The sequence below is a fragment of the Anabas testudineus genome, chromosome 17 (assembly GCF_900324465.2).
Source record: "Anabas testudineus chromosome 17, fAnaTes1.2, whole genome shotgun sequence".
In the NCBI taxonomy this organism is placed as follows: Eukaryota; Metazoa; Chordata; class Actinopteri; order Anabantiformes; family Anabantidae; genus Anabas; species Anabas testudineus.
In genome coordinates, this window is record NC_046626.1 from 6,462,126 (window position 1) to 6,476,306 (window position 14,181).

General features: G+C 41.7%; 1 protein-coding gene across 1 annotated transcript; it reads right to left on the reverse strand.

Moving 5' to 3' along the window:
* Nucleotides 1-193: 193 nt before the first annotated feature.
* On the reverse strand, nucleotides 194-3,609 carry LOC113171389. The gene is made up of 4 exons (XM_026373716.1): nucleotides 3,602-3,609; nucleotides 2,332-2,446; nucleotides 1,585-1,769; nucleotides 194-1,276 (listed from the first exon to the last, which is right to left on the reverse strand). The coding sequence occupies exons 2-4, from the start codon at nucleotides 2,332-2,334 to the stop codon at nucleotides 733-735; spliced, it is 732 nt and encodes a 243-aa protein (XP_026229501.1). The 5' UTR covers nucleotides 2,335-2,446; nucleotides 3,602-3,609; the 3' UTR covers nucleotides 194-732.
* Between the last annotated feature and the right edge of the window lie 10,572 nt (nucleotides 3,610-14,181).

The window sequence follows — 14,181 nt, forward strand, 5'->3', positions numbered from 1 at the left end:
TTATTAAGACCTTTTGCATTTTGGTGATGGGTTTACTGCTGGGAGCAATTGCCAGGGAAGTCAGAAAGTATGGGCAAGACTGGTTAATCCTATCTGCACCAGTGAAGCTGCTCAGTGGTCACGTGCCAGACTGTGGTTTTACTCGGCAGCTTTCAGGTGGGAAAGTGTGAATGTGATAAGAACTATCAGAACATCCCTGCATCCTTTTATTTAAACTGCCCTCAAACAAATAATAAAGACACTGAAAAACAGATTAAAAGATTTGGTAATAATAAGTACCTATGAAATAACAACAGACTATCCTTTACATTCATGCAGCACACACACTTCTGTGCTACCATGGTTTAGAGACAAGCAAGAACAACAATAAAAACTTTTTTTAATACATATAAACTCAATATTGGAAGATTTCAACAAGACTGGACTTAAAGGAAGCATAGAGGATCATTGTTGTACTTTATTTTCAATAAGTGCAGCTAATTACAACTATGATCATAAAAATCGAATCCGTAATGTATAAAACTATTTGTTTTAAATAATTTCTATAGTCTTTCAAAGATTGCAATAATACTTTAATACTTCAATGCCATTTTTCTGTTGCAGAGCATAAAAAAGACATAACAGAATGAGCAGCCTAGCATAGACAGTGTAGTGAGACACATTAATTGTCAAAGTGCATTTTACATCCCAGTTCAATCAGCATCACTCCATCTAGACTATGCTTATGTAAGATCATAAAAATGTCACATCGTCTTGTGACGCCACCCAGCACCACTTAGCATCGTAGTCCAGCAAATCCTCCTGTGCACTTAGTGTGCTGTTGTCTTCTACGGTTTTGCTCTGAGAGGCTCTGAAACTCTCCTGAGCTTGGTGCTCTCTCCGCGTCTCCCCTGACGGTTTAGTGAAGATAACGCTGCTAGTGTCTTCTGTCACCTCTTTTCTTAGTCTGCTAGATCTTAGCAGAGCCCTTCTGATGGTGTTGGCATTAGTTTTGATGGATTGTAATGGACTTGCCAGGTCTTGTGTTTGTGACTTCTCCAAACCACAGGCAGGATTAGTGGATGCCTGAGCATGTGATGACAAAACGACTCCAAATTTAGCAGTGGAAGGACGAGGTGCTCTTGCTTCACTGTCTTTGGGGCTCAGCACGTTAAAATAGCTCTTGTTGTTTGAATCACCATCATCAGTGTGTGGTTGTTGTTGTTGTTCTTCCGATTCCTCCCCAGTGGTTTCAGTCAAATCCTGAAGGCAGACTGGACTTGGACTTGGGCTTTCCCTGTGGGAGCAATAGTAGAATGATTGAACTACTGAACCATGTGTGAAGTAAAGCAAGGGCCCCTACATCCAAATAAAGACTTGAAGGTGCAGTGTGCAAGATTTAATTGCATCTACCGGTGAGGGTGTAGATTGCAACTATCTGAATAACGCCCTCTCCCATCCTTTATGCAATGAAATTGTTCCAGGTGATAAGAACCAACCTTGGTTTAATTAATGGTATTATTTTTTGTCAAGATATAAAGGAAAAGATCATTTTAGATGTAGAGTAGGAGGAGTAGGCTCCTGCACAACTAGTAGAATAAGTACCTGCAGGGAGAAATGCAGGGCCCAAACTCCTCCACAGTCACCAGGCTGCTCAGACTGCTTGCTAAGCTGCTGCCGCGGCTGGTTGACACCCCGTGATTCTCCATCATCCAACGCATGTCTTCGATACCCTCGTGCACAGTCATCAGCTGGCACAGTATCTTCACGTCAGCTCGACGCAGCAACCTCTGCATGATTAATGTGGCTTTAGATAACATGTAATGCAGGTGTGCAATAATACAGATATGTGTGGATTTCACTGTAGCGTTAATCCTTTGTCAGGGGCCCCTCTCTAGTCATGACTGACTCTGATTATTATAGAATATCATGAGTATTTATATAGCATGAACACTGAAGACATAAAGCAAAGCAAGAGACCTGAGAAGAATTAGGGAGGAGCAAAGATGAGCAGAGGAATCCAGTAAGAATGTATAAAATGGTGAATGAGTACAGAAACCAGCTGAGTGAGAGGTGTGGTGGAGGAACAGGTGACAGAGTCTGTCACCAGAAAGAAAAAACAAACGGGAGCAAGTTGCTCAGAATGAGACAGTGTGGTTTGGACACTGTCAGTTCATTAAAATACACGGTGAGAGCAGTGACTGTTAAAAAGCATTGTCCCAATATGAAAGGAGGCACAGGTAATATCCTCAAATAGAATACAAGGAGTCAAAAGAAAACAGAGAGTGACTCTTACACACTTACAAACACTCATAAACCCAAAAATCAATTCGGATCAGAACATTTTCTCACCATCTCTTGTTTTAAGTGGGTGATTTTGGCAGAGATGCTGTCGCTCAAAGCACAGCTCTGGTCTCCTCTGTCGACCACATCAGACCCCCAAACGTCTTCACGGTCCGCAGCATCCCTAAAGCACATCAGGAGACTCTCAGGTATTTTCCTGCCAATCTTATTTTCCAGCTCAGCTTTCAGATCTGGAAACGAATCTTTAAAGAGTGCCTCTGTCATCCCACATGCAGTCTTTTATCCAGGCTCTGGATGAAGCGCTGGTGCGGAGTCACCTCACTTTTTCTGTTTCCACGGAGGAATTATACCCCCAGCGAGGAAATCACACAGCCACAAAGCCTGAAAAGTGTTTAACAGAGCGCGTTTATCCCCGAACCCTCCACGATCATTAATGACAAACGTGCCACAGAAGCGCAAAACGAGTCATGAAAACGCTGGAAGAGCAAATCATCCGCCCCTGCCGACTGTTGCCACCATTCACACTACAGAGGTATTGCTGGTATGCAGCACCAAACATGCTGCTGGAAAGAGGAAACGCTTCTCTGTGGAATGGTTAAACAATGGCGGGAGTTTCACAGCAGGTGTCACATGGGGAAGCTTCAGTAACACCAGTGCTGAAGCGCTGCGCATCGAGCCGCAGCGCGTTAACCGTTTGCGCATTTTACGCGTTCCAGATGTGGGAGATGGCGTGGTTGTGTTTATTACACTGACTACAATCTAATGAACGATCTATTTATCATAATTATTTTAATGCTATCAGAATTAAACCTTGATGGCACAACATGAAAGAAACAACCACAGTTGGTACTGTAGCAGTATTTTTTTCAATTCCAATTTCAGTTTTTTTCTCTTTGTTTTGTCACACAGCAGTCAACTGGCTAATTTAGCAAGTCAGTTCAAATTTCTTCTACATTTAAAGCTGCAGTGTGTAACATTTTTCATTATTTTAGTAGAAATATGCCCCAAAACATAAGGTTTGCTGCCAAAGACCTCTCTGAGCCAGACTCACTAAACAGTCAGGCTAGACTCAGGAGCCCATGAGATTAGACAAAAATTGCAGATTGGCTTCAAACGGACAACAAATACACAAATCACAACACAAAATGACAATAAAACAGCTGAAAAAGGAGACAAAAGCTAAAAGAGACACAAAAGGACTGCGACTGAGTTGGGGCCTTTCATTGTGCCCAAGGTGCAGCTCTCTCAAAGAAATCAGATTGAATTTGGATTTTTTTAAAAAAAGCTTTTATTAAAAGTAATTTCCTAAGAATAATACCTGTAGGTACGGCCAGAGTGTAGCAGAGTGTGACAGTCTTACAGGAAGGAACATAAGAAATAGCCCAAGTTGGGGAAATTCTGCTAACATGCTACAGCTTGTGTGGAATCTAGGCTTTTTGTGTATTTACTGTAAGATATACTCAGTTTAAACTGACCTGGTGGTTTTGTTGTTGTGTAATTGCAGATGCTGCTCCAAGGTGCGTAAAAAGAAATGTCCAGAATATTAGCAAATCTCATTTCACTGTCATTTACAAAGACATTTTCTATTCACGAGTAAACATATTTTATTAAGACATATTATCGCCATGCTTTTGCCTGGAATTGCTCAATGTTTTCCAAATGAGTGGAAAGAAACAGGTCTGTACAGTTGCACACAGCCCACATCCAGAGACAGAAACGGGCCAAACAAACAGCGATGCAGCCAAAATGTGCCACAAACTCAAATAGATGATTTATTTTTATCGGCCTGCCATCTTGCCTCATATCTTTCAAAATCAGGGCAACGGTTCTGGGGGTTTCCTCTTTCCTCATGGTTGAGGTTAAAACCAGTTTCTGATGAGAAACACCAACTGCGTGAGTGTGAATCTGTGACTGTACTCCGATGGCATGAGGAAGGGTGAAGCAGCCCGCACAAGGTGAGCAGTGTTTTCGAAAATGTTGTTCTCGTAACTTTCACCGATGCTCACAGTAGAGGGAGACAAACACTGCTGCAGCCACCATGAACGTGTGAAGCAAAACCAGCAAGAAGTATTGTAAGAAACAATCTGGAGGAACTTTAGATTTACGCTGCTGTAACCAATAAACCATGATCTCACCCATGTGATTTAAAAAGGTGAAATTTTACCAGCCTCCACCTCCCTCGGTGGGTTACTCCACAGTTTAGAGTCGCTCATAAAATTCAGTCACCTCTACTCCAAAGTCTCGGCAGTGCAGTAGAATCTCATGGTTGATTTTACTGGAGCTGCTCTGTGGTCATCAGCACAGCACCGTAGTTGTAGCGGACAGGTTCCAGGGGGAGACTGAATAAATATGAAAGTGGGATTTTGCTGAAACATGCACGCCTAAATGCTTTTCTTCTTGCACATTCCAAATAATGTTGTTATTGCAAATGTCTATCTCTGACTTCTACATGTTGAAGTGCCTTTGGAACAGACATTTCACGTTGAGAGGGTGGCATCTGCTGGGTTATTGGTGTGTCTTCCATTATCTTAACTGCTATTTTCTGCCAAGGGTGGCAGGAGTGCTGGACCCAATCCCAGCTCGCACTGGGTGAGAGGCAGGGTACTCTGTGGAGAGGAGTACCAGTCAGCTAAATTTAAATGGATGGCTTTCTCTAAAGAGACCTCTAGGGGGCAGCAGGCTATCAATATCTTTAACCACTGGGGCATTTGATGACGTTCTCAGAGGCTGAAAAATCACGTTGGATTCGTGCGCCCCTGGGATTAGATTCATTAGGTCTGTTTTGTTAACAGTGCCGATTAAGTTTCACTGATGAGGCTGTCAAACCCACTGCAACCCTGGAAGCTGAGCCTAAATCAACACTCTGAGGTCATCTCACCCACTTAAGAATCCTACAGAATACGTTTTTGTAATTTAATAGGAGAGTTTCAGCCATTAATTATTGAAATACCATGACAAATATGCTCTCCTGCTGTGAATTCCATGATTTCATCAGCAAAAACATAATACTGAAAGCAAATTTGTTATACTTGACACGGCATTCTTGCAATTTCCTTGGAATGAAAAAGCGAGGGGGAAGCTGGGATGACGAGTGGATGAAAAAAAATCAGATTACCTTCACCCCGGTGGGGGGGGGGGTGTAAAATATTACCCCTGCTGAAGCAAGTGTTTTCAGTGCGGCTCAGAGTGACCCGTGGGTCAGCATTACATGAAGTAAAGGGTAATCATAAAAACGTTGCACACAGAAAGAATTATGTTTTTTACGAGTCGGGGCCTCTGACTTCCAGTTTTAAGGGAAATCATAAAATTACACAAACATTCAGAAATGGTCACAATGTGGATGTCGCTGAAAAAGCCTGCATTATGAGCAGATAAGGTTTTATAACGTCTGTCAGTGCAATTAAGTGTGATTTACCATGACTCATAAAGAGGATGTGAGGTTTATTAGAGGAGTTGCTTGAAATTCTTTCTAGACCCTCTGAAACACCAAGACCAGTGACTCACTGACTGCATTCGCTCTGAAGCGGGTGGTTAATTGGAAAAGAGGACTAGATATTTGAACATCCTCCTTGCACAGCTTCATTCACCCGGTGAACAAGCGTGCAGCGTGGTGTGTGTGTGTGTGTGTGTGTGTGTTTGCACGCTCTGAGTCGAGGGGTCACCTAAACAGCATTACAAATGAGGCCACTGGGCCAGGAAATCCTCCAAGTTCACATAGTTTGATGAATGTCCTCGCATGAAAACAAAGCCTACCAGAGGGGGTGGGGGCTGGTGGGTTTACAGCGAGGCCTGAAAAACACTCATTCGTTCTAGTTTCCCAAGAAAAATAAGCTCTCGCGTGTGGAAATCTTCACATGTCAAGTGTTCAGCACACAAGAAATGTGAGCTCCCCCCCCCCACCCGTGTTCCAGTGAGGTGCTGAACATTGTGCCAAGAGTTACATGAGAAGATCGATACAGTTCTACTATACCTGTATGCTGATATTAAATACGGATCAACCTTCATTAGCCTCAAACTAAGGGAAACTGCTCACCCCGGCTCGGTCCAAAGGTTTCAAAAGCCACTTCCACCATTTAACTTTCTGTATATTGTTGTTTGTTTCATCTGTTCACAAACTGAAAAGTAGTTGAAAGTCTGCACCATGTTGCTGCGCTGTGCATCTGTTTCTGTTTAGCAACCTACAGAGAGATTCAATGAGGCTGGTGTAGTAATGGATCTCATATGCACGGAGAGGCCCATTTGCATCCTGTTATTGTGTTGTTTCAATTCAAACCATGACATGAAGCATAGCTGTTAGTCGGCATACCACGAATTTCTGCTGAAAGGCCTGCAACTTCCAAACGTGCGTATTTTTATGTTAAATTGCAGTATAAGCAACGACGTGAGAATAAACCAAACGCAGGCTTGTACACAAACAGATAGCCCGTGCTGTCTGACGGCAGGCGTCGATAGATTCCATCTGCATCAATCTTTGTTGTTTGAACAGATGGTAGAGGCAGCAACGGGCTTGCGCTGTGCCTGATCTAGTGCTTGATAGGAAAGCCTAGAGGAGCCCGTGTCAGGGGCCACAGGGGCCAGTGGATTCTAAGCACATTAACATTCCTGAATAAATAACCCCGGGGAATGTTATTGTGGAGATTAAACAGGATTTTCATCCCAGATCCCAGGAGAACGGCCAGGCATCACTCGTTTCCATCGCCCCGGGTTACAAGGAGCTAAAGAAGCAAAAAGGAGAGGTCTGCAAACTCTTAACATCCTGTCATCTCTTTGAAAATAACAGAAAACTAAAGAACAAAATGCAGAAGCTGCACCACATGAAAGAATTCAGCTGACTTACTTCTTACTTAGTTATTTGAATAATAGTGAAATCATCAAGCACAAACTCTCATATCTGATGACTGCACATAGAAAACCACATATTCACTCTTTATTGCACAAGAGGTCACATTGTTTTGCACACACGTGCCTGTAATATCAGACTTTCAGAAGGACCTGTGGGGGTAAAGAGGTTAAAAAGGGACTTTTGAAAAGCACCTGATGTACTGTGCATGTGCATTCCCCCTTTTTTCTTGCTACATTCACTGAGTGTCGTGTGCACTAACTTGACATCATCCGCTGTTAGTGGGATAATACACATGATGGAAAATGTAAATGGGGACATGCTGTTGTAAAATGTGTCCTCACATTGTGACCTCATAAAATGCACAAACAAACAAATTAATCTTCATTATAGCCTGAAATTGTGAGATCTTATGGTAATACTGCATGCACTGTAACTCAATATACATTCACCATCTCTACTATATCTCGGTCAATAATAAAACATTTTTATAGCTGTTTTTAAAACCTTCCACAGATTCTGCTATGGCGTAAAAATTTAGCAGCCACACATGGAAATGATTTAGCACTAAAAGTACGTTATCTTTTAATTTTGACTATACGTTGTATTTCACTTTTATTGCTCACTAGTCTGGTAGTTGGCTATTTAGGCACATGACTTAAAGTCATGTTACTGTATGTTTGGCCATTTTAGTGATTTTATTAATAATCAGATGTAATTGTTTGATTGCTGAAAGCACTATGTTATCTTACCTATTTATTATTATTAATATTATTCCGCACTAAATTTTGTAAGTGAATAAGTCCTTGATGCTATCAGGTAGAAACATGGTTCCACTGCTTAAATGTGAAGCTTACTGACGACAGACGTGCTATTACTTTTATTTTTTAAATTATTTTTTTGTGGAGAGCTGTTCCATGCTGAAATACTTCACATACATCTCTCCCGACTCCTGAACCATAAGTGATAGAAGCAAAATCTTTTTTCCTCCTGTTCCTTGGATGCTTTTGAAACCTTTTGTAACTGGCACCACCCACTTCCGTCTGACTAGATTTCCATTTCCATTTTTAACTTTCTGTAAAACACTCCTTGACTCCCTATTTATCATGCTGCATCAAAACATCTTTAAATTTGGTACATACCCTATTTGGACCACCCCACATTCAATGGTACCACCCATTCTACAACAGTTCTTACCGCTGTCCTGTAATTTTTGGATGAAAATGTTGTCATTTCAATGGCGTAGCTCCTAAATACAATTAAACTAAACAAACCAAACAATCAATGTTATTATAGAATACTATATGATGATATATATACTATATGATAGCGTTTCATGCAGATTGGCCACTAAGGGGCGCTATAGGAGGAACTCATGGTTTCATCTTTACTCAAAAACTGTAATTTTCACGGTGTGACATGGTATTAATGGTAAAACTTAGGAAATAGAAACATCTTGCCATAAGTGAGTGCAAACCACACTGAGGACTGGTATCATACTGCCACGCACATATTTCACTTTCAAAAAAAAAATAAAAATAAAAAAAAAAAATCAGGGCTTGATGAAACTGCACTACTTTATACAGAAAATTTTTTATATATTCAAAGTGGCACGAAAAAGTATGTAAACCTTTTGGAATTTCATGGTTTTCTGCATTAATTTGTCATAAAATGTGATCAGATTTTCATCTCATTCAAGAATATTAAACATATATGATGTGCCTATTTTTAAAGTATTTGTAAAGAACACATCTGGTGTAAAAAAGTCACAGCATACCATCATGAAAACATCATCTAAAGTATGGTGGCCTGCTTTGCTGCATCAGGGTCTGGCCAGCTTACAGTGATTGAGGGGAAGATAAATGTAAGTGTATTAAAAAAAAACACAGAATACTGTGAGAATGTCTGTACGTCAGCTAAAAATCCACCTTTTGCAGTGACCAAGTCAGAGCAGAGACCTCAACCCAACAGAGATGCTATGGAACCACTTGAAGAGAGAGCCACACACATGAGACGTCCAAAGTATATGAATGGGAAGAACGAGCTAAAATTCCTCCTGAATGTTGTGCAGGTCTGATCCATAGCTACAGGAAGCACCTGGTTGAAGTTATTGCTGCCAAGGTGGTGGGGGGGTCAACTAGTTATTAATTCGAAGGGTTCACATACTTTCCACCAACACCATGAGGTTTTTATGGTTGTTCTCAATAAAGACGTGAAAGATAATAATTTTTGTGTTATTATTTTAGGGTGAAACCACAGGGTGAAAATGCAAGTTATTCAATCAATGCCTTATTGATTTGTCTGTAAGCCATTCGTCCATTTGTAAGCAGTGTAACATTATCATTCATTTGCGGTTGTGTGTGTCCACTTGACAAATGTAGGTCTAGAAGTCACTCACAGGTTATCTCTTTTTTGTTGTGAGGGAAATAGCTAGCTCTTTACGAAACAATGAGAACAGAGAGAGAGTGAACGAAAACAGTAAGTTGCCGGGTCATAAAACCAAGACAATGAGCTGAACAATGGTGAAATATTTAGCAGAGCGGAGGGAAAAAGCACGACTGACTGATAATTTACTGTGGGTTTGTTACTGCACGTGACCCCTGTCTCATTATACACAGTCATTTGGCACATTCGTGATATCAAAAATATTGATTAGTGCAGCTTTAAACACATATAGTGACACTCTAAATGAATTCAGCATTTAGAGTTTCATTTGGATTCACATTATCTGTCACATCTTTAACTATAGAGGTCAATATGATCCAGTTAGCTGTCGTAAGTGTTTGAATTGACTATAAAATAATTTGATTGAGTGTTGTTGTGACACAGCTTAAAACTACTGTAATTTCCCATCCAGTTGCACTGTTTTCATTATTATGTGAGCCGTGAGCTCTAAATCTCATCTAAGCACTATTAAAAGACTTGTCAAACAGCTGAATAGCAGATCCAACTGGAATGCTACACAATAACCCCCCCCCTGCAATTTAATAGCTCTATTTCTACTTAGAAAGTCTGTTATTGCCAAATCCTGGATTTTCCCTCCCCCCTCACTCTCGCTGTGCGTGTTGTGGCGTTAGAGCAGCCTGGCAGAACCCACTGACAGGATTCCTCTGGACCAGCCTGAAGCTCTGTTACAGCGCAGATAGGAGCGCAGTCCACCCTTTTCCCTTCCCTGGTGAATCACACATTCCTAACGTGGAAGGTCAGCCCCGAGGGAGGACTAGGGCTCCAGACACATTGATGGTTCCATGAAATATAGCTGAATGTGACTGGGTGATTTTTCTCTTATATGGCAGGAGGACTTTCTGTAAGCGATCTTTCTCTAGAGACGTGCATTTATTGCCCGAAAGGTCATAATCAAGTGCCTGCCAAGTGGCATGAGAAAGAAAATGAACAAGGTCAAGAGTCTGGTTAGGTGCCAAACGCAATACATGTTTTAGTGTGGTACCTGAGATTTAAAGTTAATCACACGAGGAAACCTATACCTTGCCTTCCTCTTTGCTCCATTTTTTCTTCCTCTCACTTCCCCTTTCTGCCGTATCTCTGGTTACTGCCTAAAAACACACACAGGGCTGTTCTGGAACTTCTTTCACTTCTATTACATTGCCCATAAGAAGCATTTGATTTGACACATTGAATGGTCTTTATCTCTCCATTACCTTATCATTCGAACATCCGAGGAAACACAGGCCCTCCTCTAAATACTGACATGTTGCCTCATTGCTGATATCAACCAGCGTGGCAGACCTCCGTTCGCCTCCTCATGTCAGATACTGAGCAACATGTGGCATCTGAAGATAAAGAGCATCACTGGGGAGGTGTTGTGCTGTCAGCGAACGGTTGCCAGTGCCAGGTGAGCATATGGAGAGCATCAGCGCACGCTGTTCGCAATGTTTGATGAGGTCAATGTTTGTGTTCTGTCAGCAGTATATTCCTCTTGGCCCCTTTCCCATGGGGCTCCTTTAGGCACATATGGAGGTAATTTGTTCAAATTCTTCAACAGAGAATAAAATCAGAGGGAGAAAAATGGCCTTGGGATTCAGTTTGAGGGTTTGGGATTGGGTGGGTGGGGGTTCACGTTTGGGTTTTTACATAACGTGCTGGTATGTGTTTAGATGTTTTATGGCGTTACGACTTGATTGTGACATCAGATCAAAAACAGCACATAAAAAAAAGTTCAAGCTTGTTAAACCATTGTCCATTACTGCCCGCAATACTTGTTAGACCAATTCCAGTCACTATTCTTGGAGTTCTCCTCTTGTGAGGAATGGTGGTATTCTTAACATGCAGCATAGTAATCTGTCTGTTGCATGACGCTACTAGGGAAAACATATATCATCCTCTGGGGACGTTGAATATCTGTTTTTCTTTGAATTTTGAGTTTAACTTTGGAATTGTGAGAAATCTTATCGAGGCTTCATTGTCGTGCATGAAATTCCCCGTTTGAAGAACAGAGGTATAACCTTGTCATTTATCCTGTGGGGTTCACAAATATGAGCTGTAAATCCATTCATCCATTATCTTAACTGCTTTTCCAGGTACGCCCGTCTATCGCAGAGCAGACACACACAGACCATTCACACCTATTTAGCGTCACCAATTAACCTAACATGCTTTTGGACTGTGGGAGAAAACCAGAGTACCTGAAGAAAACCCGAGCAGACACAGGGTGAAGATGGAAAGTTTGCCGTGATATGATATCATTAGTTGTTGGAATCACCAAATTTAAAACGGATCATCCTCTGGTGAGTATGATTGTATTCCACAAACGCCATGGTACTGAGCCTTTTGAGTTTCATAAAATATAATTGACATCTGGGTAGCTTTTGAAATATTTGGTGGTGTGATCATCAGCACTCTTTATCATAGAGTTCACAAACTCAACAACAGTGTGTGAGGAAATCTAGTCGTCTGATTAAGGACCATGAATACCTCGTTAACAGTAGAGATGGTTTCCTGACAGTTTTCTCGGTTGTGAAAAATTACACATCCCACGTGAAGCTGAAATGCTAATGGTGATTTGGAAAACCTTCAGGAAAGTGTTAAACTGTCAACAAAGTGTTGTACCATTGGAATCTAAGCCCTAATCAGACTTTACTGCCTGTGTACATTCAAATGTATCAGGCCCAGAGTCCCGGTCAGTGTAGCCCTGCCTCTACATCTCATGTAGGAAAGGCTGTGATGGCAGACAGTTCGCCTCCCCCTTGATGTTTACATTCTCCAGACACGTGGGATGATGAACAGAGTAAGAGGGAAAGAGAGAGAATTACTTACAGCTGCGGCAACCCAAGTCCTCCAAGACTGAGGGCTTCTGGGCATGGACATAACACATTAAGCATAACTGCTGTCTTTGCCATATTTTTGTTTCAGACCACTCCAAACATTTACATGTAATGACTATTCTTATAAATAGTTAGTGGAATTGAAGAGATGGTGCGTTTTATTTTTTGTGTGTACATAAGTGTTTCAGCCTGATAGTGATGCGCCCTGAGCTGGAGTAAAGAAAAGCTCCAAAAAAGTCCAAGGGCTTGGCACGGCTTTAAAAGTTGAGGTCTCCTGGGGAGCCAGCCGTCATCATGGTGTTCCGTGAATAAGAAAAACATGCTCGGTGGAGCTGTAATGGGGTCACTTATCAGCCTGGGCATTCGGAGGGTGTGCTTCACTTCCTAACAGCATCCCTCCATCTGTCAGAGCGAGGGCGAATGACCCCAGCAACCACTGCCAATAATGTCATGTGGCGTCAGACTCTGACACACTTCAAATTGAGTGAGGGAGCAGGCAGGCCAAGCTTTCTGAAGTACTGTACGGAGTAGGAGAATGACTCAGGTCTGATGTCGTTCCTTTGCTTTTGCTGCCAATTTATGACTTTTTAACTGATTTGTTGTTGCTCTTGCTTAATAGCTAGACCGAACCACAAAAGAAAAACCAGGAACAGCTCACACGCTGTGAAAAGACAATTTAAGGAGGCACCATAAGCCACCTGGGCAAAATCTGTGCAAGTCCTTTAATTGATAACAACTGCAACTCACAACAGGCTTAGCGGGAGACAGGTTGGTGGCGTGTTTGTTAGGGGGTAAACAAGAAAGAGAATACAGCAACTGATCTCATCAGAGCGACCACAACACTGCTACAGAGTTCACGAGAAGAATTTGCAAATAACTCAGACTAATTACCTCACAAATAATACGGGTTTAACCCCCCCCCCCCCCCCCCCAAACCACATGAGAGGGATTCCTTTATCACAAAGTCAAACGCTGCTGATCAAGACAGATCTTTGATTCCCAACGAGAAAAATGTCTCCAGCTGAAAACAGGAAAAAACTACAGACTGGGACTCTTGTTTTTTTCCCCCCCTAAAAAAACAATTAGTATAAAGACTTTGTCACTTCCAATTACATCTGAAGATATCTGTGAGAAAACCTTACACCACTGCTGGTATAATGAAGTGGTTCAGCACTGGTTCAAACTTAATTTATGTTGGGTATAGGAGATAAAGAAAGAGAGTGACTTGTTTCCTTGTACCCAAGTTCATGCAATCTATTCAACAGCTGTCGGGGGAATTTCTGCCCTGTAGTGTGCATAGTGGAAAAGTTCATGCACTAACAAAGTAGGTAGGGTTCATCCTCTGGGGATCATCATTGAATTTTCTGGCAATCGATTTAACAGCTGAACTAAAATGATGGACTAGCTAAACAGAATTACAGTAAAAAGAAAACTCCAGTGTCCCACAAAGCAGACACATTATTCAGGGTGAAGTCTTGTGCCACTGAAATGACTTATAACACAAGGCAGCTGCTACACAATGGTATCACCCCTGGTATGGTCATAAAAACGAGACACATCTTACAGCTTATTAAACTAATCAGCTCTAATCTCCTTCTGGACAACGTGCCTGATCTACAGTGAAATCAATCAGCTTAGGCTTAGGATACCATGTGAACACAATGGACTAAAACCCAGCTCATGATGTGCTGGCACACAACACTTCTTGTCGAGGGTCAATATGGACAGTAAATGATTTATACGGTTTTTCTTCTTGGTAAAGGGACCTATAAGGAT

Excerpts from the sequence above, each read along its gene's own strand:
- LOC113171389 (XM_026373716.1), bottom strand. Across the intron at positions 1,277-1,584 it reads CCCTGCATTTCTCCCTGCAG|GGAAAGCCCAAGTCCAAGTC; the intron begins GTACTTATTCTA and ends TTGCTCCCACAG.